Source organism: Osmerus eperlanus, chromosome 13, assembly GCF_963692335.1.
Source record: "Osmerus eperlanus chromosome 13, fOsmEpe2.1, whole genome shotgun sequence".
Classification (NCBI taxonomy): domain Eukaryota; kingdom Metazoa; phylum Chordata; class Actinopteri; order Osmeriformes; family Osmeridae; genus Osmerus; species Osmerus eperlanus.
In genome coordinates this window covers 13,273,256-13,297,167 of record NC_085030.1, presented here as the reverse complement: position 1 = coordinate 13,297,167, position 23,912 = coordinate 13,273,256, and the positions used below count along the sequence as shown (strand labels likewise).

The 23,912-nt window shown below is 48.8% G+C and overlaps 2 protein-coding genes across 7 annotated transcripts in view; one reads left to right on the top strand and one right to left on the bottom strand.

Moving 5' to 3' along the window:
* fam13b (family with sequence similarity 13 member B) overlaps positions 1–12,793 on the top strand; it is a 29,974-nt gene extending 17,181 nt beyond the window's left edge. For 2 of the 5 annotated variants that reach the window (XM_062475901.1, XM_062475902.1), the window contains 15 exons: positions 596–682; positions 955–1,060; positions 1,698–1,774; positions 2,610–2,661; positions 2,925–3,051; positions 3,302–3,358; positions 4,934–5,144; positions 5,329–5,467; positions 5,681–5,762; positions 6,325–6,522; positions 7,130–7,344; positions 7,556–7,735; positions 8,200–8,540; positions 8,797–8,898; positions 10,019–12,793. In XM_062475901.1, the coding sequence (XP_062331885.1) occupies positions 596–682; positions 955–1,060; positions 1,698–1,774; positions 2,610–2,661; positions 2,925–3,051; positions 3,302–3,358; positions 4,934–5,144; positions 5,329–5,467; positions 5,681–5,762; positions 6,325–6,522; positions 7,130–7,344; positions 7,556–7,735; positions 8,200–8,540; positions 8,797–8,898; positions 10,019–10,142 (2,098 nt within the window). In that variant the 3' untranslated portion in view covers positions 10,143–12,793. The remainder of the gene's footprint in view (positions 1–595; positions 683–954; positions 1,061–1,697; positions 1,775–2,609; positions 2,662–2,924; positions 3,052–3,301; positions 3,359–4,933; positions 5,145–5,328; positions 5,468–5,680; positions 5,763–6,324; positions 6,523–7,129; positions 7,345–7,555; positions 7,736–8,199; positions 8,541–8,796; positions 8,899–10,018) is intronic. The other 3 variants (XM_062475903.1, XM_062475904.1, XM_062475907.1) reach the window with 3 other exon arrangements.
* Positions 12,794–14,042: 1,249 nt separating this feature from the next.
* klhl3 (kelch-like family member 3) lies at positions 14,043–23,830 on the bottom strand. Of its 2 annotated transcripts, none has more exons than XM_062476046.1 (15): positions 23,552–23,830; positions 22,759–22,878; positions 22,158–22,264; positions 21,905–22,026; positions 20,390–20,552; positions 19,890–19,999; positions 18,891–19,007; positions 18,625–18,774; positions 18,114–18,231; positions 17,636–17,833; positions 17,350–17,451; positions 17,133–17,261; positions 16,906–17,046; positions 16,545–16,688; positions 14,043–16,347 (listed from the first exon to the last, which is right to left on the bottom strand). In XM_062476046.1, the coding sequence occupies exons 1-15, from the start codon at positions 23,569–23,571 to the stop codon at positions 16,319–16,321; spliced, it is 1,770 nt and encodes a 589-aa protein (XP_062332030.1). In that variant the 5' UTR covers positions 23,572–23,830; the 3' UTR covers positions 14,043–16,318. The 2 variants fall into 2 exon arrangements, with proteins under 2 accessions (XP_062332030.1, XP_062332029.1); XM_062476045.1 differs by having other exon boundaries at positions 22,759–22,893; positions 23,552–23,829.
* Positions 23,831–23,912: the final 82 nt, after the last annotated feature.

Below are 23,912 nucleotides of genomic sequence, written 5' to 3'. Positions count from 1 at the left end.
AAGAGCTAGCAAGACATCAGCGGTCACATGGCCGTCCCTCTGGCCTGTGTGGGCGCTAGAAGAAGGTGTTAGCGGTAGCCGCTGGCTAGATTCAGGGGAACAGCTTTGTGAGTGGTTCTTTATCTTCATCGGGGGCACCTACTGTTGTCAGCATAAAAACAAGCCAAAGGAATACACCAGGTCGAGCTGAATAACCCGGACACTCCGAATGGGTCCTTTGTTACCTTTTATAGTCAAAGCCCCACTCTCTCTATCTGACCTTATTAAGACCGGGCAGAATGAGAGTGGATCGCTAGCTAACTAGGTCACAGGCTAGGAGCAGCTGTGTCTCATCCCACTCTTAGCAAGGTGAAGATGAAACCAGAAGTTAATGAGTCCATCTGCTCGTGGTTAGACATCAGAACGCATCTTCTGCGCTGATGGCAGCCATCTCCAGTCAAGGGCTCGTACAGAAGTTGAATTATGGGATATTTCTCTGTTCCGAAAATCAAACAACCTATGGTGAAACATGGTGAAATAAAAGATGGAATCAAGTAGGGTATCTATTAAAATTAAAACGTTTTATAATGATTTATTTCCCTTTTTTCCCCTATAGTATTATAGAGAGAACCATCCGCGCTGCAGTGGAACAGCATTTCCTTGACCTCAAGACCTGCATCGATAGTAGTTACAACAGCCAAGGGTAAGCAAACACACACCACACTATGAAAACTGCCCACGTTACCATCACTACATCAAATATTGCCGTAGCCATGTGACGGCCAACCAACAAGGGGTAGAACAATAGTTATCATCCCTGTGTTAGCTGTTGTAGGTGGCTTGTTCATGGCCTATTTGCGTCCTTGATGGAAGTGCTTTAGATCTGGTCAAATCAAACCAGTGCAAGGCTTGAATTTGACGCGTGGCCCTTGATTTGCCTGGTTTGATGTATGTTCTTCCTGTTGTGTTCCACAGGGCAGGCACCAGTGAGAAGGGGGTGCAGCCCCGTGGAGAGGAGGGGCAGAGCGAGGGGGAGGACCTCTGTGACCACGACCAGCAGACCTCACACATTCACCAACAGGTGAGTGAAACACATCAAATGCAAGTATGACCGTAAGACGAAAAAGATCGACCACAAATACAATCAAGTGCACACACACACAAAAAACCTCCCTTGGCTGTTTAGGCGACATCTAGCTTGGGGGGCGGAGCTTGGAGAGATGCATGCTTTAGGGGGCGGAGCTTGGTGAGATGCATGCTTCAGCCAAACAATGTCCCACTTCTGGGGGGGACACTACTCCATCCATGGGCAGAATGCTGTCCAAACTGAACACTCCCACCACTGCATCTCTGTGGAACAAGACGGACGTTTGTTCCCGTCTGGCCCAGGCTGCTGTTGTGTGCCTGACAAAGACGTCATTCAGTGGCTACAAAGGGCCCGGGCCCTCAGGACTCCATGGGGAAGACTCCCCACTGACAGACATCACTGGGAAAACTCGATAGTTAACTTAGGCACACTGTATTTTAAGAAGTTGAATTCAATGTTTCATTGCTCTGGCCACACACACACATACAGGTTAGCTAAGGTCACCATTTGAACTACACGTTACCTGAAATCAAATCTCCAAACTCCCTGGCTTTAGTGTAACAGAAGATAAGATGAATGTGGTATTTTGAAATCGATCCCTCTGATTGTGCGTGTTTTGTTTTCTCTCCAGGATGAGTTTCACAGCCCCTCCCTAGAAGAACGTTCTGGTATGGACCTAGATGCTGAGAACAACACTAACACTGCCAGGTGAGCCAGGCCAAATGTTCAATTTAAGCTCGATATCGCATTAGCATTGCCCCAAAGAACTGTCACACGAAAGGTTCCAACTTCAGTTTAAATTGCTGCAGATTGGAAGGTTAAATGACCCAGATGAGTGGTTCATTAGTTTATGGCTCCCCGGTGTAAAAAAAGGAGAAGAAGCTATGATTAAGTATGTCAGGATGATTTACAATTGTGCAATTTGTAACAGTTGTGATAATAGCAGCACCTCAACAGGTTAGCTGATTAGCTGTGAGTGTATCTCAGTGGGAGAGCGATGGACTGCGGATCCTGTGGTTGTACGTCAAATCCCCCTTGTACATCTGCTAAATGAATACTATTATTGCCATTCTTACTACATTATTACCTCATGGATCCTGATTGTTGGAGCATCCAGCACTGCAGTCCTGCTGAGCAGCACAGTTCAGACCCGGAGTGGTTTGGTCTGTGGCACTGCTTTGCAAGAGAGGCAGTAGGCTGGCAGGGGATAGAACAGGATAAAACTCCCTAGCCTTTGGTTAATCTGGACTGGCTAAACTAACACAGTTTGGGTTGTTTTGGGATTATGTCGGGGATTAACGGCAGCGTTGTGGATTGGGAACGATAGATGGCCTGTTTGAATGAAATAAATCTAGATGTGGGATTGCAGAAGGAGATTGGAGTGACTCCCCACCTCAGGGTCAGTAATCACTCTTTAACCCTGGTCTTGTTTACCTTCAGTATGTCAGCAGGACTCATGGTGTGCTTCAGTTATCTGACAGGCCATTACTGTGAGTACTTGTGATTATCAGACGATACTGGATGTGGCATGTTTGTGTTGCAGGCAAGATGGCCAGTCTTGTGAGAATATGGACCAGGCAGATAATATCACCAGGGTAAGGGTTCAATCTTCCCTCCAGGACTCTCTGTCCCTCTCTATCTCCATCCCTTTCCCTCCCTCACTCTCTCTCTCTCTCCCCCTCTCTCTCTCCCTCCCTCCCTCACTCTCTCTCTCTCTCTCTCTCTCTCTCTCTCCGTCTCTCTCTCTCTCTCTCTCTCTCTACTATTTCTCTAATCTCTCTATTCTCCCTCCCACAAACTCTCTCTTCAGATAGAAAGTTTGACAGTTTGTCTCCCTCCATGTCTATCCTCTGTCCAGGAGAGGGATTTGTGCGAGAACCACCAGAACTCCACCAGCGACCCCAGTCCACCACCATGCCAGCATGCCAGCAGCTACAACCGCCAACTGCATCTCGGCCACATCTTTCCAGACAGCCAGTGGGAAGGTAGCTATCCCTCTGTGTTGACTTGACACTGTGTGTATATGTGTACACGAGTGCGTGTTTGAGTGAGAGCGATGAAACAAGATTTTATTCGATTCCTAGGACAAATGTTGCATCTTGTAGTTATATTTGTGGACTGTTGATGAATGACTCTAGTGTGAAAGACTGCTCACAGCAGTGTTCTCTACGATCTCTCTGCCCTCCCCCTCCCCCTCCCCCTCCCCTCCCCCCATGTGCTCCCTCCTCTCATCAGCCCCCCATGCCCCCTTCATAGACTTCTCTTTTATGCACATGCAGAAGGAAGGCTGCGGTAAGTAGCTTTCCTTTCATCCTCCATCCCTTCTCCTTCTCCTCTATTCTCATCCCTCCATCCCTTCTCCTCTATTCTCATCCCTCCATCCCTTCTCCTCTATTCTCATCCCTTCTCCTTCTCCTCAATTCTCATCCCTCCATCCCTTCTCCTCTATTCTCATCCCTCCATCCCTTCTCCTCCTCCTCTATTCTCATCCCTCCATCCCTTCTCCTCTCTTCTCATCCTCTATCCTCCCTCTCTGCTCTCTTCTCACCCTCGCCACTATTTCCTCTAATGAACCTCTAATCCGTGTCTCCAGGCGGGAGGAGATTCCTGTCAAGATCATTTAAGAGCTCTCGTTCTTCTGTCTCCCACTAACTCCATCCTGTCTTTCTTCTGTCTCCCACTAACTCCATCCTGTCTCTTTCTTCTGTCTCCCACTAACTCCGTCCTGTCTCTTTCTTCTGTCTCCCACTAACTCCATCCTGTCTCTTTCTTCTGTCTCCCACTAACTCCATCCTGTCTCTTTCTTCTGTCTCCCACTAACTCCATCCTGTCTCTTTCTTCTGTCTCCCACTAACTCCGTCCTGTCTCTTTCTTCTGTCTCCCACTAACTCCATCCTGTCTCTTTCTTCTGTCTCCCACTAACTCCATCCTGTCTCTTTCTTCTGTCTCCCACTAACTCCGTCCTGTCTCTTTCTTCTGTCTCCCACTAACTCCATCCTGTGTCTTTCTTCTGTCTCCCACTAACTCCGTCCTGTCTCTTTCTTCTGTCTCCCACTAACTCCGTCCTGTCTCTTTCTTCTGTCTCCCACTAACTCCATCCTGTCTCTTTCTTCTGTCTCCCACTAACTCCATCCTGTCTCTTCTGTCACCCACTAACTCCATCCTGTGTCTTTCTTCTGTCTCCCACTAACTCCATCCTGTCTCTTTCTTCTGTCACCCACTAACTCCGTCCTGTCTCGTTCTTCTGTCTCCCACTAACTCCATCCTGTCTCTTTCTTCTGTCTCCCACTAACTCCATCCTGTCTCTTCTGTCTCCCACTAACTCCATCCTGTCTTTTTCTTCTGTCTCCCACTAACTCCGTCCTGTCTCTTTCTTCTGTCTCCCACTAACTCCGTCCTGTCTCTTTCTTCTGTCTCCCACTAACTCCATCCTGTCTCTTTCTTCTGTCTCCCACTAACTCCCTCTCTCCCCTCTCTCTCGGGCTCTTCCTGGGGGTTTTGCTCCCAGGGCGTCAGCAGAACGGAGCAGACGAACCTCCCAGGCCTCTGTGCGCCGAGGGCACACGTGCTGCCATGCGGCGCACACACACACACACATGCGGCACACACACACACACACGCGGCAAACACACACACACATGCGGCACACACACACACACGCGGCACACACACACACGCGGCACACACACACACACACACATGCGGCACACACACGCCTGGCCCGGGCCTTTTGTGTGTGTGTGTGTGTGTCCATGCACGTTTCCCTGCCCTTTCCAGTCCCGTCTCTTGATCCTGACAAAAGCCAACGGCATCATCGCTTCCTGTCCCCTACAAAGCCCCCTAACCTGCGTGTGTTATCCCCCCCAGACCCCGTCCCAGCCTTCAAGTCGTGGCACGACGAGAGCGACAGCGGCGAGGCCCAGCTGTCCCCCCTGGCGGGGCGCATGGTGCACCCCCCCCTGGAAGAGGACACACACCCCCTGCTGGCACGCCGCTTCCTGGACTTCGGCCACAGCCAGCGCTTCCTGTCGCAGGACCCCGACGCCACCTCGCCAACCAAGTCCCTGTCCTGCGGCAGGTGAGCGCCACACACACACACACGCGTGGCTGTCTTTGCCCACTAAGCACGTGGGAGGCGTTCATGAACCACACGCACTCTGATGCCACCTCAGCGCCCAAAGCCTTGTGGGAGGTGAGTGTGACATGCACACATGCAACATAGTGAAGTTGATTTGTGTGTGTGTGTGTGTGTGTGTCCTCAGGCCTCGGCGGGCCTCCTTTGGGTCCAAAGATAGCTCCAGGGCCGAGTCAGCCTCCCACCAGCTGACTAAGAAGCTCCAGAACCTCAAGAAGAAGATCAAGCAGTTTGAGGATCAGTTTGAGAAAGACCGAAACTACAAGGTTAGTCAGCCCCTACTGGGCTCAGGCTGACACGAACCCTCACTCACCATCTCGAAACCCTCTTTCACAAGGGTCCAATCCTTCCCTGCCGTCATGCAAGGTTTTAAGTTTGTAGAAGCAGGTCTTATGAGTGTGGGGAGAAGAGCGTGTTGTAAACGCGTCCTGTCCTCACTGAAACACGTCCTCTTCTCTGGCCTTGTTCTCCTTCCCCAGCCGTCTCACGGAGACAAGGCAGCTAACCCCAAGGTCCTCAAGTGGATGACAGATCTCACCAAGATACGCAAGCAAATCAAAGGTACGACCGCCTTCTCCCCCCCGCCGCCGGGCACCAGGAGGGTTGGGGGGGGGGGGTGTGTCGGAGGGGACATGGGGATTCTTTTTCTTTTGTGTCTTTTTGGGGTTCATCCTGTTCCCCATGTCGGCAGCTGGGCCCCTGACCCTGTCTGCCCCCCCCCCCCCCCCCTCTCTCGTGGCGTTGGCGTGTTGTAGCAGGGCTGTCCCATCCCTGCATGCACACATGTCTTCCCCGTGTAGCCTCGTAGCCCTCCTTGTTGCTCGCGCACACACATGTACACGCTCTTCTTTCCTCTCCCACACCCTGACTCCCCCCTCCCTCCCCCCCACACACACACACACACACACACCTTACTCCTTCTGTTCCATGCATCACTCCCAAGTTTATCCATTCCATGTCCGCTGAGATTTTTATTTTTTTGGAACAAGATTCAAGTTGGCCAATGAAGTTTCTCTCTCTGTTTTAAAAAAAAAAACGACCACAAAACACCCCAAAACGTGTTAACGCGGATGCCCGTGCCCCCCTCCCCCTCCGCCGGCCCTCCGACCCGACCCGCCTGCAGGACGACCGCACCCGCCGCCCCCCAAAGGCTCCCTGAGACACCAGGCCGTGCTACACTCACACAGATGCCAGCTCCTCCTCCACCACCACCACCACCACCACCCCTCCTCCCCCTCCTCCTCCTCCTCCTCCGCCCCCAACACACACCATAGCACACACGCACGCCCCCCCTACGCCTGTAGACAGGCCTCGCATCTCAGTAAGTACCTTCCCCTCTCCTCGCGCCAGTAAGTAGAAACCACTCCATACTACTAGGCTTTCTAGCCTTTTTCTCTCTCTCTCTCTCGCTCTCCCTCTCGCTCTCTCTCTCTCTCGCTCTCTCTCTCGCTCTCTCTCCCGCTCTCTCTCTCGCTCTCTCTCTCGCTCTCTCTCTTGCTCTTTCTCTCGTTCATTCTCCCTCTCTGATGACCACCCATGATCAAACAGAGAGCCCGCTCCAGTTCATAGGGTTTGGAGCTGGGCTGATGTCCTCTTCTGAACGCCTTGAACTGTGGCTTAACTCATGTAACCGGGGTGTATCTCTCTGGTGGCTGCCAATGGAACGTGCAGAGGGTAAATGATGATTAGGTGGAGACTGGAGAGGGACAGAGAGGGTGGTGGTGGGACAGTGTGGTCGGAGCAGCTATATCACTCCTAGTCCAGAAGACGTGATCCTCTAGTCATGACGGGTGTGGTGTTATGTCTGCTTAGTTCCTCCCCTGTTTGCTTGTTGTTGTGTGAGTGTGAGTTCACTGCACCACCACACCCCTCCTACATAAACACGTAGAAGCTCAACGTCTCCCCCCCCCTCTTCTCCCCTCCCCCAGATGCCAAACACAAGGCAGAGAGCGAGCAGGGCCCTCTGACCCGCCCGCGGAGCAACACCCTGCCCAAGAGCTTCGGCTCCACGCTGGAGGCCCACACGGCGGGGCCGGAGGAGGGCCGCGGCCAGGCGAGACCCACGCGCCTGGAGACCCTGGAGCTCATCCAGCTGCGCGTGCGGGGCAAGAGGGAGGAGGACGGCTGGCCCGAGGACACCAAGGTCAGTCTGGGGGGGTCGAGCCAGTGGCGTCGTCTTTGTCGTCTGGTTCTCTAGAAAGGAGTTTGCGAGTCGCTTACAAACCGCAGGATTCCCCCTTTATCCGTGTTAGCCGTGGAGAAGGGGGGGGGGGGGGGGGGGAGGAGGAGCTGAGGTGTCAGAGCCGGAAATGCACGAGACACGGCGAGTCACGCCCGCTTTGGTTTCTTCCCAGAAGATGAGCCGGGAGCAGCTGTCCAGCGAGAAGACAGTCCTCCAGAAGAACCTGCTGCACTACGAGGGCCTGCACGGCCGTCCTGTCACCCGCGACGAGCGCCTGCTCGCCAAGCCGCTCTACGACCGCTACCGCCTGGTCAAGCAGATGCTCACCCGCGCCAGCATCACCCCCATCACTGTACGTACCGCACGCTCTCGCTCTCCTGAACAACAACCCAAAAGAGTCTGTGTTGCATTTCTTGTTCTCCAGTGCTAAAAAGTTGTAGGACTATAAACATGACAATTAACAATCTCCCGCGTTGTCACAAATGTAGTAGTACCCTTCTGTGTGTGTGTGTGTGTGTGTGTACCGTATTTTACGGAAAATAAGAAGCGGCTTATAGGCAAAAAAGTGGCTTAGTCTCAAGATCTCTACAGACCGTGCAGCTAATTTAATTCTCAACACTTGAACGGGGGCTTATTACTTGAAAGAGGAATGATTCGTAATGAAAGTGAAAGTGCAGTTTATATTCAAGTGCGGCTTATACTCCGATTTACAAACTCAATGTCCTCATTCTGGGGGGTGTGCGGCTTATTTTCCGTAAAAGGCGGTAGTCCTGTAGTGTATATAACAGCCCTGTCTACCCTGCCATCGTCCCTCAGGTGTCCCCATCCAGCAAGAGACGAAGCCAGACGCTGCAGCCAATCATCGAGGGCGAGACGGCCCACTTCTGCGACGAGATCGAAGAGGAGGAAGAGGAGGGGGAGGAGGCGGGGGAGGGGGAGGGGCGGGCCGGGGAGGAGGAGGAGGGGGAGGAGGAGGAGGGGGACACCAGCGGAGGAGAGATGCAGAGCTCCGGGTCCGACGTCATCATGTCCCTGGACCCTCTGGCCCCCCTCACGCCCCAGTCAGAGAGGGAGGGCTCCATCACGTCCCGCATGGAGGAGAGCTCCGGGAAGCTGGGCCTGGACCTGCGCCTGTCCAGCTCCAACGCCTCTTCAATGTAAGGTCACACACACACACACACACACACAGGGGTGCATGCTATGCATTGACATTAATCCCACACACACACATTCTGTTCCCTAGAGACGCAGGTAGAGATTGGAAAGTTGGAACACGCATCATCAGATTAGCGAGCCCACGCACACACCGCCTGGGTCCTTAGATTTGTTGTTGCCACGGGTCTTGTTTGAGGCTGATCTGACGTTTAGACACGCTCCCTCCTTCCTGTCCTCCCCTATCCCATAACTCCACAGGCCTGAGCTGCTGGAGCAGCTGTGGAAGGCTCGAGCAGAGAAGAAGAAACTGAGGAAGACCATCCGGGAGTTTGAGGATGTCTTCTATCAGCAGAACGGCAGGTGAGTTGAACGAGTGCGGGCGCACAAACCCATCTTCCCTCCTTCCCATGGCCACATACAACATGACATCAGATATTGTGTGGCGACAGACTGGTTCAACAGGCAAAACAACACCTTATGCATGCACAATTAGTTTGGGTCCTTGGTGAACACCTGGTGCGCAGCCACAGTGGCAGTTTGAAGGCTAGCTAAAGAGCTCAAGCCCACACTGAGCAGACCCAGTATACAGAGTTAAGCTAACCACTCAAACACGACCTGTTTGACTAAACAAACCTGCCCGTTTGTTTTCCACTGATTTCATTTCCCCCCCTGAGGTATATCACCAGGTTATTTGCGAGGTGTGTTTACACAGCAGAGTTGCCATTTTTCCTCTGAAACATGTCTAACCCTGCACATAGTAAATACCGCCATGCGGCGGTGCTAGGGTTGACCTTTGGATCTGTGGTTCTAGAAGACCCTTCCAGACGGTTCCCTGTTCACCATAGTGAGCGACAACATTGACTGTGATCCAGTGAGAGTGAGAGGTGGCAGGCAGATCTCCCACGGCTGATAAGGGAGGCAGCTGATTACAGAGTAGGGGGCAGGAGGGTTAGTGATGTCCTCTACCAGGGGAGAACAGGATGCCAGGACGTCACAGTGGAGATTAGAGAACCTGTACGATAGGGGTGGGAATCTTTTGGTACCTCACGATTCGATTCTTGGGGTCACGATTCGAATAAAAATCGATTCACGGTAAAAAAAAAAAAAAAAAAAAAAAGATTACTAAATATATATAATAGTTTTTTTTTAAAACCATTTTTGAAATGTGTGAATCGCTAGAAGAATGAAGCGCGATTTGAATATGAATCGATTTGTTCCCCCACCCCTACTGTACGAGCAGAGGTCACCTAGACGCGTATAGTCTGATGTGGAAATAGTACTGAAACGTTTAACCCAAAAAGTACAACACAATGTTTCTACAAACTACAATGTTGCCGCTGAAAGGTTTTCTAGAAACACTGCCCTTATTTCTTCAGCGCTTGCAAATTCCATTGGAGTGGTCTACAACAGTAGAAACACATCGATCCTTCTGACCCCCTCCTTCCTTCCTCTCTCTCTCTCTGTCTCTCTCGTCCTCCAGGACTGTTCAGAAGGAGGACCGTGTGCCCATGCTGGAGGAGTACAGGGAGTACAAGAGGATCAAAGCCAAGCTGCGTCTGGTCGAGGTGCTCATTAGCAAGCAGGACTCCTCCAAGTCCATCTAGACAGACCCCCCCCTACCCCTCCCCCCAGCCACACGCTGCACCTCCAGCCAGCCAATCAGCAAGCGAGCTCTGGCGTGACTTCATCATTCTCTCCCCCAATCAGCTAAACCCCTCCCATCCCAGTCAGCAGCCCACATATCAAGCTTAACCCCCTCAATAACCCCCTTTTTTTCTTTCTTTCTTGTGAAAGAGTACTTGTCATTTTTATCACAACCTCCACATCTAACATTCAAGTTTCTCTTGTTTATGTTTAGTCTCCCCCCCCCCCTCTTATTTATGTTTATTTTGTAGATTTTTGTGGGGTTTTTTGTGCACAGTAGTTTCTCATACTGAGAAGTGTTTGATGATAGAAGACAGAAGCTGGTACTTAGTTGTTGCTGAATAGTTTGACCATCTTCATGGATGTAGCAATCCCTCCCTCTAAGTGATGGGATTGGTCATCTTAGTTGTCAGACTCACTTAGACTCCTGCCCTGAACTCCCATCTCACCTCTCTGGAAGGAGGCAGTGGGGTTTTTTGGAGAACAGAAAGAGTTGTGTGCATGTATTCTTGTCAAATCGCTATGTACACATTGCTAAGTTAAACTATGTCACTTTTTTGTTCTTGAATGAAGAACTACTTTTCAAGTAAAAAGAAAAAGGAAAAAAAAAAAAGGAAAGGAAAGAACCTACTGTATTGAGTATGTTACATCCTGGTTCTTTGTATATTATGAATCCTTAGCTAGTGAGGAAACTGAGTTCATCAGTTAAGGATTGGTTTGTGCTGAGGTAAATCTTGGTTCTTTTGTAAATCTTGGGTCACCCTTTTCCATACAGAGGGGAATGATGAGGTACACTATTCAGTTGTGAAAGGGAAACCGGTTGATATTAGTGTTGATCTCGTATGCTTGGTTTCTATTCTCCGCAATAATGTTGGAGCGCTTTGACTCTGGCTTATAAATATGTATATATCTATTAACGTGTGTTTGTTTTTTTATGAGTGTTCAGGGTTTGTGGCGTTGTCGAGTTTGTTGTGTGAGGTGTGACTGAGGGAGTAATAGGTGTGATAACAGCCATCACATACGGCTCAGCTAGAAACATCAGTGTTAAATGCAGGGCCACAGTCGAGTTCTGGAGGAGAGGACACCTCAGTTATCTACAATCAGTCAGCTGTGTGTGGCTGGCAGACAGGCAGAGGACCAGGCAGACAACTTTCCAACGGCAACACAACAGTTGGCTTGAGCAGGTGTGTTTAGCAGGAAATGCCATCTCACGGAGGAAGGCTCCATCCTCATGTCTTGTGGCCGATGTCTTTTGAGGATGGCTATTTATAAATCTCCTCATTGGCCAATTATAAGTCCTGAGCTGGGGGCCAAGCAGGTTGACATGACAACCTGTCTTAATCCTATTTCAGCCACAGGCATGTAGACACAGGCTAGGGTGTTTGTGATGTGTGCACTCCTTGTGACGGGTGTGTCCAGCACTTAAACTAGGGAAGACACCTTGTTTGAGGAAGTACACAAGAAGGTAACTTCTCTGCTGTAACAATATGGGGTGACATACCTTTTGGCTTGTGTGTTGTAAAACGAACCCAGGGAAGTTCTATTCTACCCTGACCTGGTAGGATAGTTTCGGTTGACACAGAACTGTTACATACTGAAGTCTAAGGGGGTGGGATGAGGAGGAGGGAAGTTATTTGCACAGCATTCCGAGAATGCAGCCCTTGTTTCTGTCGGTTGTTTTTACGTTTAGTTTTTTTGTTTCATTTAAAAAGCACTACTTGGACCTGAAGGATGTATGTCAGAAAAGCTTTCAAGTTTTCAAACAATTTAGTTTGCCCTCCCCCTCCTCGCCCAACCCCATCAGCTTTTAACTTCCTGTGATGTTGAAACCATGCTTTTGTATTGATTGTTTATGTTCTCACTAATATATATAAATATATATCTATATTAAGCAAAGTAGCAATGTATCTGCTTAAAAATAAACCTGCTAATGTTTTGTATGAGCTAGATGAGCTAGTAGTTGACTTGCATGGTATAAATGACAATTTGTATTGGTTTCTATTTTTGTGCCATGAAGATGAAGCAATAAGATGAACATCGAGGGGTGTGGCAGAGGGGTCTCGGTCGGTGCAGTTTACCACTCAAGTTGTCAGCACAATGTCCCCGTTCACTAGCTTCAAAACCAAATAACAGACAAACTATGGAAGTGTTACGTATGGACGGTGGCCAAACCACTCGCACCATTCTATGAATAATGAAGTTCATAAGGGCTTTTTTAGTTTGAATCCCCCCCACCACCACCCTCCCTGTATTGTTTAGCATTGTGCGTACAACGAGTGGTAAAGATCATGTGAGGCCTCTGGGTTGTGATGGATGTATACTGACCTTGTTCATAGCCCCACTGATCCAGACTGCCCAGCTCGCACGCATGGCTCACGCACGTTTCCACGGCAAACGAGGGGCGGGTGAGACATCAGCTTATATACAATAGCTCCATCCCCTCAGTCTCTATATGTGGAACTGTGTTTTACATCTATACGCTGGATGTATATTATCTGCATAACTGTTTTCTGTGAATGCTTTTTTTTTCCTCTTATCAACAATGATTAAAGTACAATCAGTAATAATGTACATTTGAAATGCAGACAAAATAAAGATTGTAATTTACACATTTCTATGGTTTGTCTTTCATGGATTGAGTCAACTTGTATTGTGGGTAATTTGCCCACAACAGCCATGTTACACGAACAGCTATTAGGACACAATGGGAAATCTTTAAGTCACAGTCAATGTGACTGCAGTTATCCAAATGTTGCAATGTTTAAACAAGCCTTTCGGATAGAATGGCAGTATCTAATTCCCCACTCTTCCCTGAAGAAAGTGCTGACATTCTCCGATTTATAGATTACACAATATACTTGAAGCCTGATGCGTACTCTAATCACATGCCGTTACATGTATATTTAGAGGGACGACAAATCACAGGAAGAAACTGAATGAAAAGTCGAGAAAACAATGCAGATGCTTCCATACAGGTGCGCTGCATGACGCAATCAAAACGATGAACACCCTTCTGTGTCATGGTGGTGGCCTGTAGAAACATATCTGGAAGGCACGGTGGCAAGAGGTAAAGATCTTGAGTGACTGGAAGAGGACAGATGGCAGGAGCTTCAGTCTACTCAAGTACTTCAACAAAGCATACTTTGTTGCGTCCCATCTCTGGTCTGTGTTTAGATTTATGGTAGAGAGCAGTAAAGAGGGATGTTATGGTAGGGATGCAGTTCATAAACTCATAACAAAGACCAACACACAATTGATAATTCAGTGGCACAAATCCATAGGCACACTGGTCAACAGACATGAGGGGAGAAAGGGGATAGTCATCCTTCACCATATTCTCGATAATTGAGAAACTGCACGTGTGGCGTGTACCAGGAGAGCGGTACAGGTCTGAAGGCTTCACCCCCACACTGACAGGATCCAGTCCTGAGAGAATTGCAAAAAACAGGAAGCCTGGAGACGGAGCGGAGATATCCAGCCTTGCAGGGGCTTCGTAACGATGAGAGATGTTGGTAGGGTTATGATATGTGACTGCTGCCATCTAGGGGTCACTTTGAATATTGTTCGGTGACTGATCAGAACAACAGTGCTCGTGTCATGTGACTGAATATCCAGCTGAGAACAACAGAAGGCTGATGTCCTGACCTTCACACACACATTCTACATGACTGCTCTCAAATCAGCATGAGCTTTCTATCATTCATATTCTGTTATCATACCTCTAGTCTTCCATCCTTTCCTATTCCAAACCCTTTTCGGAATCCCAATTTTCCCTCGATTCTCTCACATACTTAGATAAACGCACTGCGCAAGTGACATCATATTCCTACCAGGAGCCTAAGAGAATGGTATGAAACCTGAACCTTGTAAAATGGTTTATTTGTATACATATTAGTTAAATCACAGAAAAACCAACATCGTTCTGATATAAGAAATCCCTTTAGAATGGATTTGACAGTATAGTGTTGACCACGTTGACCACAATGTCGTCTCAGTTAAATATATATTTAAGACCTCTCATCCTTTATCTTTTATTCTTGCTGGAACACAAAGACACAGATTGAGATGGTTTCTGAATACATCCTCCCCTGTTCTCTGCTTTGATGTTATGGAAAAATATTTAAACTAGGACAGTCATAACTTGTGGACAATTCTCCACTCTGCACCTTGGGACTCCAGCAGAGTGGGGCTTAGTTTTGTGATAGTGAGTGATATGCTTTAATATAGAGAATATCAAACCACTCCACAAACACACCTACATTCATGACTGCTTTCCTGGGATTTCACCACGACATGAAAAGTGTGATGATAGGTCATGAACATGACCAATGTAAACATCTGCTAATGTCACCAATATCTCTTGACCAGTTCAGCAACCTCATGACTGGACTGAATAGGAGACTGTAAAACTTCCATCTAGTCTTACAGCAGGCTAGCAGAGCTGGCATTTTAACTCCTATTCAATCCTTTTAAGATTTCTAGCACTAGCACATTTTGGAAAGGCCCAAAAGCCCATGTAGAGTTTCTTGACCTTCTGGGAGAGATTGTCTAAGAAGATCTAAGACCACTTTTTGAAAAAGTAGAAGGTTAAAAAAAGGACACAGCAAATTGTAGCAGGACATCCAATCCGGTCCCCACTTACACAGAACATAGAACTGTGAACCATAGAACAATGATGGCTCAGTCGACTGCATTCCAGAATGCTGCTTCATTCTACGTGCCCCCTTTTACCTCCTCCTACAAAGCTAAAAGGGCTGCGTTCAGGTCTTCTTACATTTCACCTGCTTCTTTACACTCATCCTGGCATTCAGAGCGGAAGGAACCACAGGATGCATGAAAGACACCACCAATAGGAAACGGAACAGGCCCAAGTTAACGTCAAAGTTCAAAATGACAAACAAGGTTCGTTCCTGTGGCACAGTTGTTTGGAGTAAAGCCGTCACTAAGGATCCGGAGATCTTAAGATGAGGTAACAAGAGGTGTGTGTTCTGTCCATCGTTACTGGAACCAAGACCAAACTCCACACCACTGCTCAAAATATTGAAGCAAAATCCTAAGATGTTTGATTTAGGAAGATTCAGATGGTGCACAAAACAATTATGATTAAAATACTACAATTAAATATTCACTATAGAGACACTTTTAGTACATCTCACCTTGATATAATATTCAATATACAAGTTGAAATTAAACATTATACAAGTTCCCTATGATGTTTAAAATCATCATCCTCCATTATTCTGCGAGACAGAACAATTCCGACACAAAAACATCAGTGCCTCTTCTTTTCAGAGAGGGTATTTCAGTGACTTGTGAAAAACCTACAGTATCTTTACTGAAGTTCCTATCTGGAATGGGTGAAACTGAAATAAGTTGTGTGGTCATTTCATCAACAGACAAGTTGTCAACATCCAGTATACTAGGAAAACAACAAAAGCGCTAATGCATTTCCTGGTGTGGGCTTTGCAAGTTTGGCACGTCTCTGACCTAGACAAAGGTTTGCATTTTAATTGTCCCTTTGACTCCTGTCCAGCTATTGGCAAGTCCACCGAGTTCCAGATCCTCCTGTTTGTCTATTGGCTACTGGACTAGAGAGTGAGAGTCCCAGGTAGCTGAAGCTGTGTTTATTGCATCACATGAGCAGATTAGTAGTGTAGCGTGGTTCTAGTGGAGAAAGTCCCTGGGTTAGCTCAAAGACGTCTTCTCCACTGGTTGTTTCTGCCTGTAAACTCTTGCAGTTGCTGCCACATGGCATAATGTCCCACAAACCCGTCCTGGGCACCGCGCCAATATGTCTATCCCACCTGAAATGGCTGTTGTCTGTGTTTAGCAGAGCAACACTCTAAAGTCCTGGGGGGGGGATCAGTCGAAATGGGAGCCAGTGTTCCCACCTGCTCTCTGAGTCTCCTCCCGTTTCTTGTGCTTTTCATCCCATCACTCTGCCGCTTGTGCCCCACCAGGCCACATTCAGACCGGAATGTTCCGGGACACTGGCAAGTCAGGTGGCCGCGGGTGAGTAAAGGATTGGCTGGCTGGTGGAGGTGTCAGAGGTGGCCTGGTTGGTTCAGACATCTGTATGTGCCTGGGAGAGGCTCCCTGGTGCTGGATGGGGGGGCCGGCCCAGGGGGGCTGGTAGTCATAAAGGCTTGTCTATCACTGATACGCCTGCAAAGGTGGAAAGGAAGGGAGGGAGGAAAAATCAGCTGTTTGTCACGGTACGAGACAGACACAGTGCTGCTATCATACTCATCTCATTCCTTAATAACCACTCGATACACGCTGAATAGGCAGGTTTAACAGAAACCCAAGCGTTAGCGGTGTCTTGGCTGGGCGTTGTGCAGATGGGAGTGCGAGGCTCTGACCTGCGTAGCTGCGCCCGTTACTCATGTTGGTGGGGATCAGGCTCCATTTGTCCGTGGCAGGGTTGTAGAACTCCACCGAGGACAGGTTGCAGGAGCCGTCATCCCCGCCGATCACGTACAGAAGCCCGTTAATGGCGCTCACCCCTGCAATGTGGAGATGGCTTCAGACGCGTCGCGAGAGAGACGCGAGAGAGACAGACAGACAGAGAGAGAGACAGAGACAGAGACAGAGACAGAGAGAGAGAGAGAGAGAGAGAGAGAGAGAGAGAGAGACAGACAGACAGACAGACAGAGAGAGAGAGAGAGAGAGAGAGAGAGGGGGGGGGGGGCTGGTCCGGGGGGGGGGCGGCGCGGAACTCACCTGCGTTTCGGCGACACATGTTCATGTCGCAGGCTTGCCTCCAGGCGTTGGCCGAGGGGTCGTACACCTCCACGCTCTTCCTCACCAGCGGCCCGTCGTGGCCCCCGGCCGCGTACAGCTGCCCGCTGAGCACGCCCACACCTGAGCACCACACACGCACACAACGCCGGGCTTCACTTAGCGGCTCACGGGGCGAGGGGGGGGCCCGCGCGGGGAGGGCTGCCTACCTGCTCCGCTGCGCCGGGTGCTCATGTCGGCCACGAGGCTCCACTGGTTGCTGCCGGGGTCGTAGCGCTCCACCGTGCTCAGGCACTGACGCGACGCGCCGTCGTAGCCGCCCACGGCGTACAGCTTCCCTGTGGCGCGGCCAAACGACACAACACTGAGGGACACTGCGACCCGAACAGACACACACACGCACACACAGTGTGGTTGGCGTCTTACCGTCCACCACCCCCACTCCCACACTGCTTCTCCTGGTGTTCATGGGAGCTACGAACATCCACTCGTTGGTCTTGTAACTGAACGCCTCCACTGAAGACAGACCTGTGGAAGAGAAGAGGGGAGGGAAAAGGGAAGGAAGGAAGAAGAGGGGAATAACGGTGAATAAAGGGACAAAGCTAATGGGTGTGATAGTGAGCCATGTATGGAGCTGGGAGATGTATGTGTGTGTGTGTGTTTGTATGTGTGTGTGTGTGTATATGTGTGTGTGTGTGCGCGCACCACGCACCAGTGCTGCCATCGAAACCCCCAATGGCGTACAGCAGATCGCCCAGCACAGCCGCCCCCAGGGTGCTGCGCCGCTCTTGCATGCTGGGAACTGTAGTCCACTGGTCCCGGACGCCGTCGTACGCGTCTACCGTCCGGACGCGTAGCGAGCCGTTGAACCCGCCCACCGCGTAAACGCGGCCCGCCATGAAAACCACGCCTGGGGAGGGAACGAGGGGGCGGGGAGGTGGCGATGAGCAGACATGGGAAGGAAAAGTGATGAAAAAGGGAAAGGAGAGAGAATGAATAATGTAAGGACAAAGAGATGGTATGGCTGATTGATGGCTTGTCACTGACAACGTTTCCATTTCAGTTGAGAGGAAAGCTAAAGTCAATTCCCACAGGGTAGAGGTGTGTCGGAGGGGATGAGGGCGTAGAGGTGGAGGGTGAGATCAGAGTGGAAAGGGAAGCAGGAGTTAGAGGGAGAGAGAGTGTCTCACCCGCTCGACAGCGTCTGGACGGCAGGTCTGCCACCTGATACCAGCGGTCCTCCTGGAAGTCATAACACTCCACACTCCGGATGGCCTTGGGGGCCTGGCCTCCTACCACAATCATCACCTGGTGGCACGGGGGCACACCATTTGTCTGTGTGTGTGTGTGGTACAGTCTCTGTGCTCTTGTTATGGCAGATCACAGTGATATTGTGTGTGTGTGTGTGTGTGTGTATTTGTATGTGTGTGTGTGTGTGTATATTTGTATGTGTGTGTGTGTATTTGTATGTGTGTGTGTATATATTTGAATGTGTGTGTGTGTGTGTATATTTGTGTGTGTGTGTGTGTGTATATTTGTATGTATGTATGTATGTATGTATGTATGTATGTATGTATGTATGTGTGTGTGTGTGTGTGTGTGTGTGTATATATATTTGTATGTGTGTGTATATTTGTATGTGTGTGTGTGTGTATATTTGTATGTGTGTGTGTGTGTATATTTGTATGTGTGTGTGTGTACCTTGGGCAGGCTGATGGGCGTGCGTGGCCTCGTGCGGTCAGTCTTGATGAGGTGCCTCTGGTCTGCGGGGAGGAGGTGGTACTTCATGGCTTCGATCAGGAAGTCCTTACACGTGTTGTTGTTCTTGATCAGAGCCTCTTCTTCCACGATCTGTGGAACACACAACCACTTAGACGCACTAGGTTTTCCGCCATTCACACACTAAATCCTGTTTGTACGTGGGTGTGAGGGTGTGTGGGTGTGTGTGTGTGCGTGTGCTTGCACACCTGCACCAGGTAATCTCTGGTGAGGAGGGGCAGACGGACGTGCTCCATCAGCTGGGGCATGTGTTCCAGCCGGGCTTCCTTGTTGTGCTTGATCCAGGCAATCATGGCCTCGAACACCTGGAGCGCACACACACACACACACACACACACGCACACACACACACACACAGGGCTGCTTCTTAAAGAGATATTGATCTCGACAGGTATCCCCCGTGAATAAATAAGGGTTATAAATAGGGATAGTTCCGGTGCTTGATGCTGATGTAGAACACTCTATAAAACACACACCTGTGACCACATTTCATTTCATACTGACTATCCGTGATGGAATATCACTCTAACAATTGCACATTTAATGGTGATGTCCTGAATTTTTTAAATAATCACCCCAATCCTTAAAGCCTGTATGCTGTCCTGTGTTGCTTGGCAACCATTTTTCAGTCTTGAGAAACTATATTGCGAACTATAGAACGAATTGATGTCGCTGTGTGATTATTATTTTGTGGAATACTACTTGGTAGTCTATAATAACCATTTTAGTAACCGTGTCATAAAACAGTAAGCCCTTTGAAGCCCAGGTTTTAAAACAGGTAGGCGTTGCGATGCACGACACGAAGAAGTGAAATCTATGCCTCTCGTGGTATATTGATTAATTAAAAGACTGATTATATAATATCTTGGGGCACAGAATCCAGTCTAAATCCCTGTCTATCAAAAAGCATATGATGGGTTTAAGCGTAATGGTCTTGTTTTGTCAATCTATGTGTGGCAAGGCAGTTAAGTGCTGACATGTTTCAAGGGAGAGAAAGAGAATCTGGTGTAGTTTATCAGCTACTGTTCCTCATCCCCACACACAGACACAGACAGCATGTGTGCTACTCTCCTATCTCTCCCCTCCCACACAGAGATCACAAAAAAAATCTGGACTGTGTGTAGAGGAGAGAACACTATGCCATATCATACGGGAGCTGCTGTGCTGGAACAATCCGGAACACCCACCTTTTCTTCGGTGGACACTGTGAGCTTATCACTGGATATCAGACTGCACACCTGCTGCAGGGTCAGGCCCAGGAACTCCTCACCCAGCATCACCTCACAAAAATGCTGCTCTGTTGACACACACACACACACACACACACACACAGCTACACGCATGAGGACAGACAAAATACTGACGTTTTCTTCCTCATCTCCCATCCTCCTTTAAACAAGACCCCACTAGGTTCCTCCTTTCCCTGACCGAATAGATGGGAAGACCTGGGAGATGATCAGCCAAAACAAACAATAATATAACCCATCATTGTTCCCGCCTCTCTCTGTGGAGGCCTCGGGCAGAGCGCTCCTCCAGCCCTGCAGGGCCCCTGGCTGTGTGCCCTCCAGCCCTGCAGGGCCCCTGGCTACGTGCCCTCCAGCCCTGCAGGGCCCCTGGCTGAGTGCCCTCCAGCCCTGCAGGGCCCCTGGCTGCATGCCTCACCAGGGCCCCTGGCTACGTGCCTCACCAGCGTATGCGTGGGACTGGTCGAGCAGCTGGGTGCAGGTGTGCAGGTCAGCGAAGGCTCGGATGCCCAAGCAGTTGGTGGGGTGGAGCTGGCTCTGCAGGAACTCACAGCACACCTGTCTGACATCCATGAGCTGGAGCAGGCTGGCGGCAGGTAACAGCACCTACACAGGGGACACAGATACTAAACTGTAACATGTGACATAAGGCTCCAGTTCCATGTATAAAAAAAAGAAAAGAAACGCAAGACACACACTGAAACACAACGGGGGACGGGGGAGGCACATGCAAGAAAAATACAGATAAGACCCTTGGAGTGGGAAACATCCAAATATGGTCTATGCTGAAGGTTTACATTTACATTTAGTCATTTAGCAGACACTCTTATCCAGAGCGACTTACAGTAAGTACAGGGACATTCTCCCCGAAGCAAGTAGGGTGAAGTGCCTTGCCCAAGGACACAACATCATTTGGTTGGCATAGCCGGGAATCGAACTAGCAACCTTCTGATTACTATCCCGATTCCCTAACCACTCAGCCATCTGACTCCCGGTTACCATATTATGACTTTTAGTACCATTATCTATGAGCTGACAGATTTACGATTGCTGAACAATGCTTTACCGAAAGTAGCATAATATTGCTATCAATGGTGATTCAGTGGTTATGAAGTGACGAAGGTCAGTATGTGCTTTGGTCTCAGGAAGGCTTTGTGACTTGTGTGGTTTCAAGGCTTCTAGCCTGAGTCTGCTGCAGGGGTTGTTTTTCCTTGTAGGTTTTAGCAGCCAACAAGGCCGCCATTGCACATATCTCTGTCTCTACAAAGGCAGACAGAATCTAGGTCATTCATTCAAAGGCTTTTATTCAGTTTATTATTATTGCATTTTCCCCTTGGGTATGAGGAGAGATGGGCTGACCTGTAGAGGTTGTACCACACAGCTGTAGCACACTTCTAAAGGCACCAAACAGACCGACTGACTGACTGACGCGCGCACACACACACACACACAAACACGAATGGACGCGTACACATCCAAAAACGGTTACACACAAGAAGACACACTTAACAGGGTAAACTTTGCACACAAACACACCCAAGAGGATCAGATCCCGCAAATGCCTCAATACATTACACACTTCTCCCCTCTCTCTCCCACAAACACACACACGCTGCAAACACTGGTAGGATTTCCTGTCTCTCCATGCACATTTCCTGATCTAATAATGAGAGGAAATGCCCAGCCTTTTCAAGCTCTGGGCAGCTGATCTGCCAGAGAGAGGGGGGGGGGGGGGGGGGGGGGGGGGTTGAAGACTACAGGAAAGGCAAAGAGAGCCAATAATACGCCACATGATCCTCCACAGCTACTCCCATAACAACGGAGTCCTGGGTAATAATACAGCATGAAATTGTATTATTTTGACTATGGCCAAGACTACAGGTGCTTGTTCGTCCTTTTTTTGGTCCTTCTTCTCCCTACTGATGTTAGAATTGGGATATGAGAGGGAGTGTGTTCACCTGAACGTTGTCCTCAGTCACCTGGATTTCGGCGGTGTAAATGTAATCCACCAACATCCTCAGGGTGTGACCGTCCACATCCCTGATCTCCACCTGCTGGGCAGTACTCTCACTCATGGCCCCTACACACACACACCCACACACGTGGAGAGAGGAAGGTAGAGACATTCTTGTGAAATCTTTCGAGGGACAAAAGATCAAATATTCGACTGGGATAATAAATAAAAAAATGTCACTCTTCCCAACTACGCACCTGTAAACATGGCACAGAAGTAGGGGCTGCATGCAGCCAGGACAACCTTGTGGGCCTCCACCTGTATGTTTCCTGCTACGAGGAGCACGTCACATAGCATCTTTTTACTGGGATCACAGGAGAAACATGATCAGGCTTTATCCCCATCACACACAATGGACACTGTATGGACATGATGTGTGGACACTAGCTCGGTATACAAAGACCTGCAAGTTGACTGTCCTTGCATTTATATGTTCAATCAATCAATATTTATAGAGCACGTTTAAAAACAACCATGGTAGACCAAAGTGATGTACAAGAAGTACACAGTTGATCCCCACTTTGCTGAAACATCTGTCTAGTCTTCTGGGAGGCTTTCCAATAGATGTCAGAAATGTGATGCAGGATTTCCTTCCATTCAGCCATAAAAACATCAGTGACTAATGTTGGGTGATGAGGGCATGGCTTGTGCTGATGCTGCTCCCCAAGGCAGTTCGGAACTAGTGTGTTGCAACTGACCATTTTCATTAACTTCAGCACTAATTTAAAGGGATGTCCACATACAATGTACCTATATTGGCATTGGTTAAAGAAACTGTGAAGGCATCTAGTCATCTACCTCCTCAAGTCATTCATCAGCTGAAACGCTTTCCTCATGTGGGTGTGGTTGAAGGTGTGCATCCCCGCATCCATGGCATCCTCCTCTGAGTCCCAGTTCTTGGACCCGTCGGTCTCTCGACTGATTAGGGATAAACTGAACATGAGCAGGATTACACAAGGATCTTGAATGCCTTGAATGAAACGTTCATCAGTGCTTACTCCTACACACAAATATACGAGTAGTTACTGTCTCTTACTGCAGTCACAAGGCATCTATTTTTGGTTGTCGGTAGACTATGTTGCTTAACTATACATTACAAAACCAACAGTACCCTCTGTATGAACGCTCTGTGCTGGCTTGCTAGTAGAAACTATCCCTCTCTAAACTGGACGTAAGATGAGTGTTGATGGCTAACTAGCTTGGCTACCTGAAAAATAAACTGGACACGTCGTGAGGGGACACATTTCATATTACTGTAAGTGATTTCCCTTTGTGGACCGTGCAACCTACAATTATGCATAAAAAGCATGTCACAGGAATGCAGTTGTGATCAAACTTGTTAATATTATTGGTAGCTAGCCTAGCTAGCTAATGTCTCCACAGCTTAAAAAGCTTGCAGAGGTTAGCTTAGCTGGCTAGTTAGTTTTAACGTGAGCTTAGCACCACTAGCTACAAGCAACCCCGTAAATATCCAGTTCTCGGTACTTGTGTTATCTGTAAAGAAACCATGCGGTATATTATTCCACAGATGAAGCTATGATGATGCCAATCAATAGAATACTGTCTGTATTTGAACATTAAAGAAACTTACCCCATCGTCACACAGTCCATTATTGAGGTGCAGCTCCGTACATGAGCAGCACCGCCCAGGCTGGTTACGGCCTGGCTGTGCACAATAAGTTCGAAGTCCAGCAACGCTACTGTTGAAGGATAGGGAGACTAGTTGCCTAGTATATTGCAAGGTTAGCTTATTAGCTAAACTCTTCACATTTTCCTGCATCTAGTGTCCATCATTTATTCTCTACTACACAGTTTTACAGAAATGCAAGTCTTCTGACAGCTCCGGAATTAATTTTCTGATTGGAAGGAGGTGGACTCAATTAATTACTACATCGCTCGGTCTGTTCCTGGTGTCTCAAGCTTATGAGTCACGAACCGTAGAAAAACATTTA

Excerpts from the sequence above, each read along its gene's own strand:
- klhl3 (XM_062476045.1), bottom strand. The coding sequence starts at position 23,571 with ATGGACTGTGTGACGATGGG. Across the intron at positions 22,027-22,157 it reads CTTCTGTGCCATGTTTACAG|GGGCCATGAGTGAGAGTACT; the intron begins GTGCGTAGTTGG and ends GTGTGTGTGTAG. Across the intron at positions 17,047-17,132 it reads CACCCGGCGCAGCGGAGCAG|GTGTGGGCGTGCTCAGCGGG; the intron begins GTAGGCAGCCCT and ends TGTGGTGCTCAG.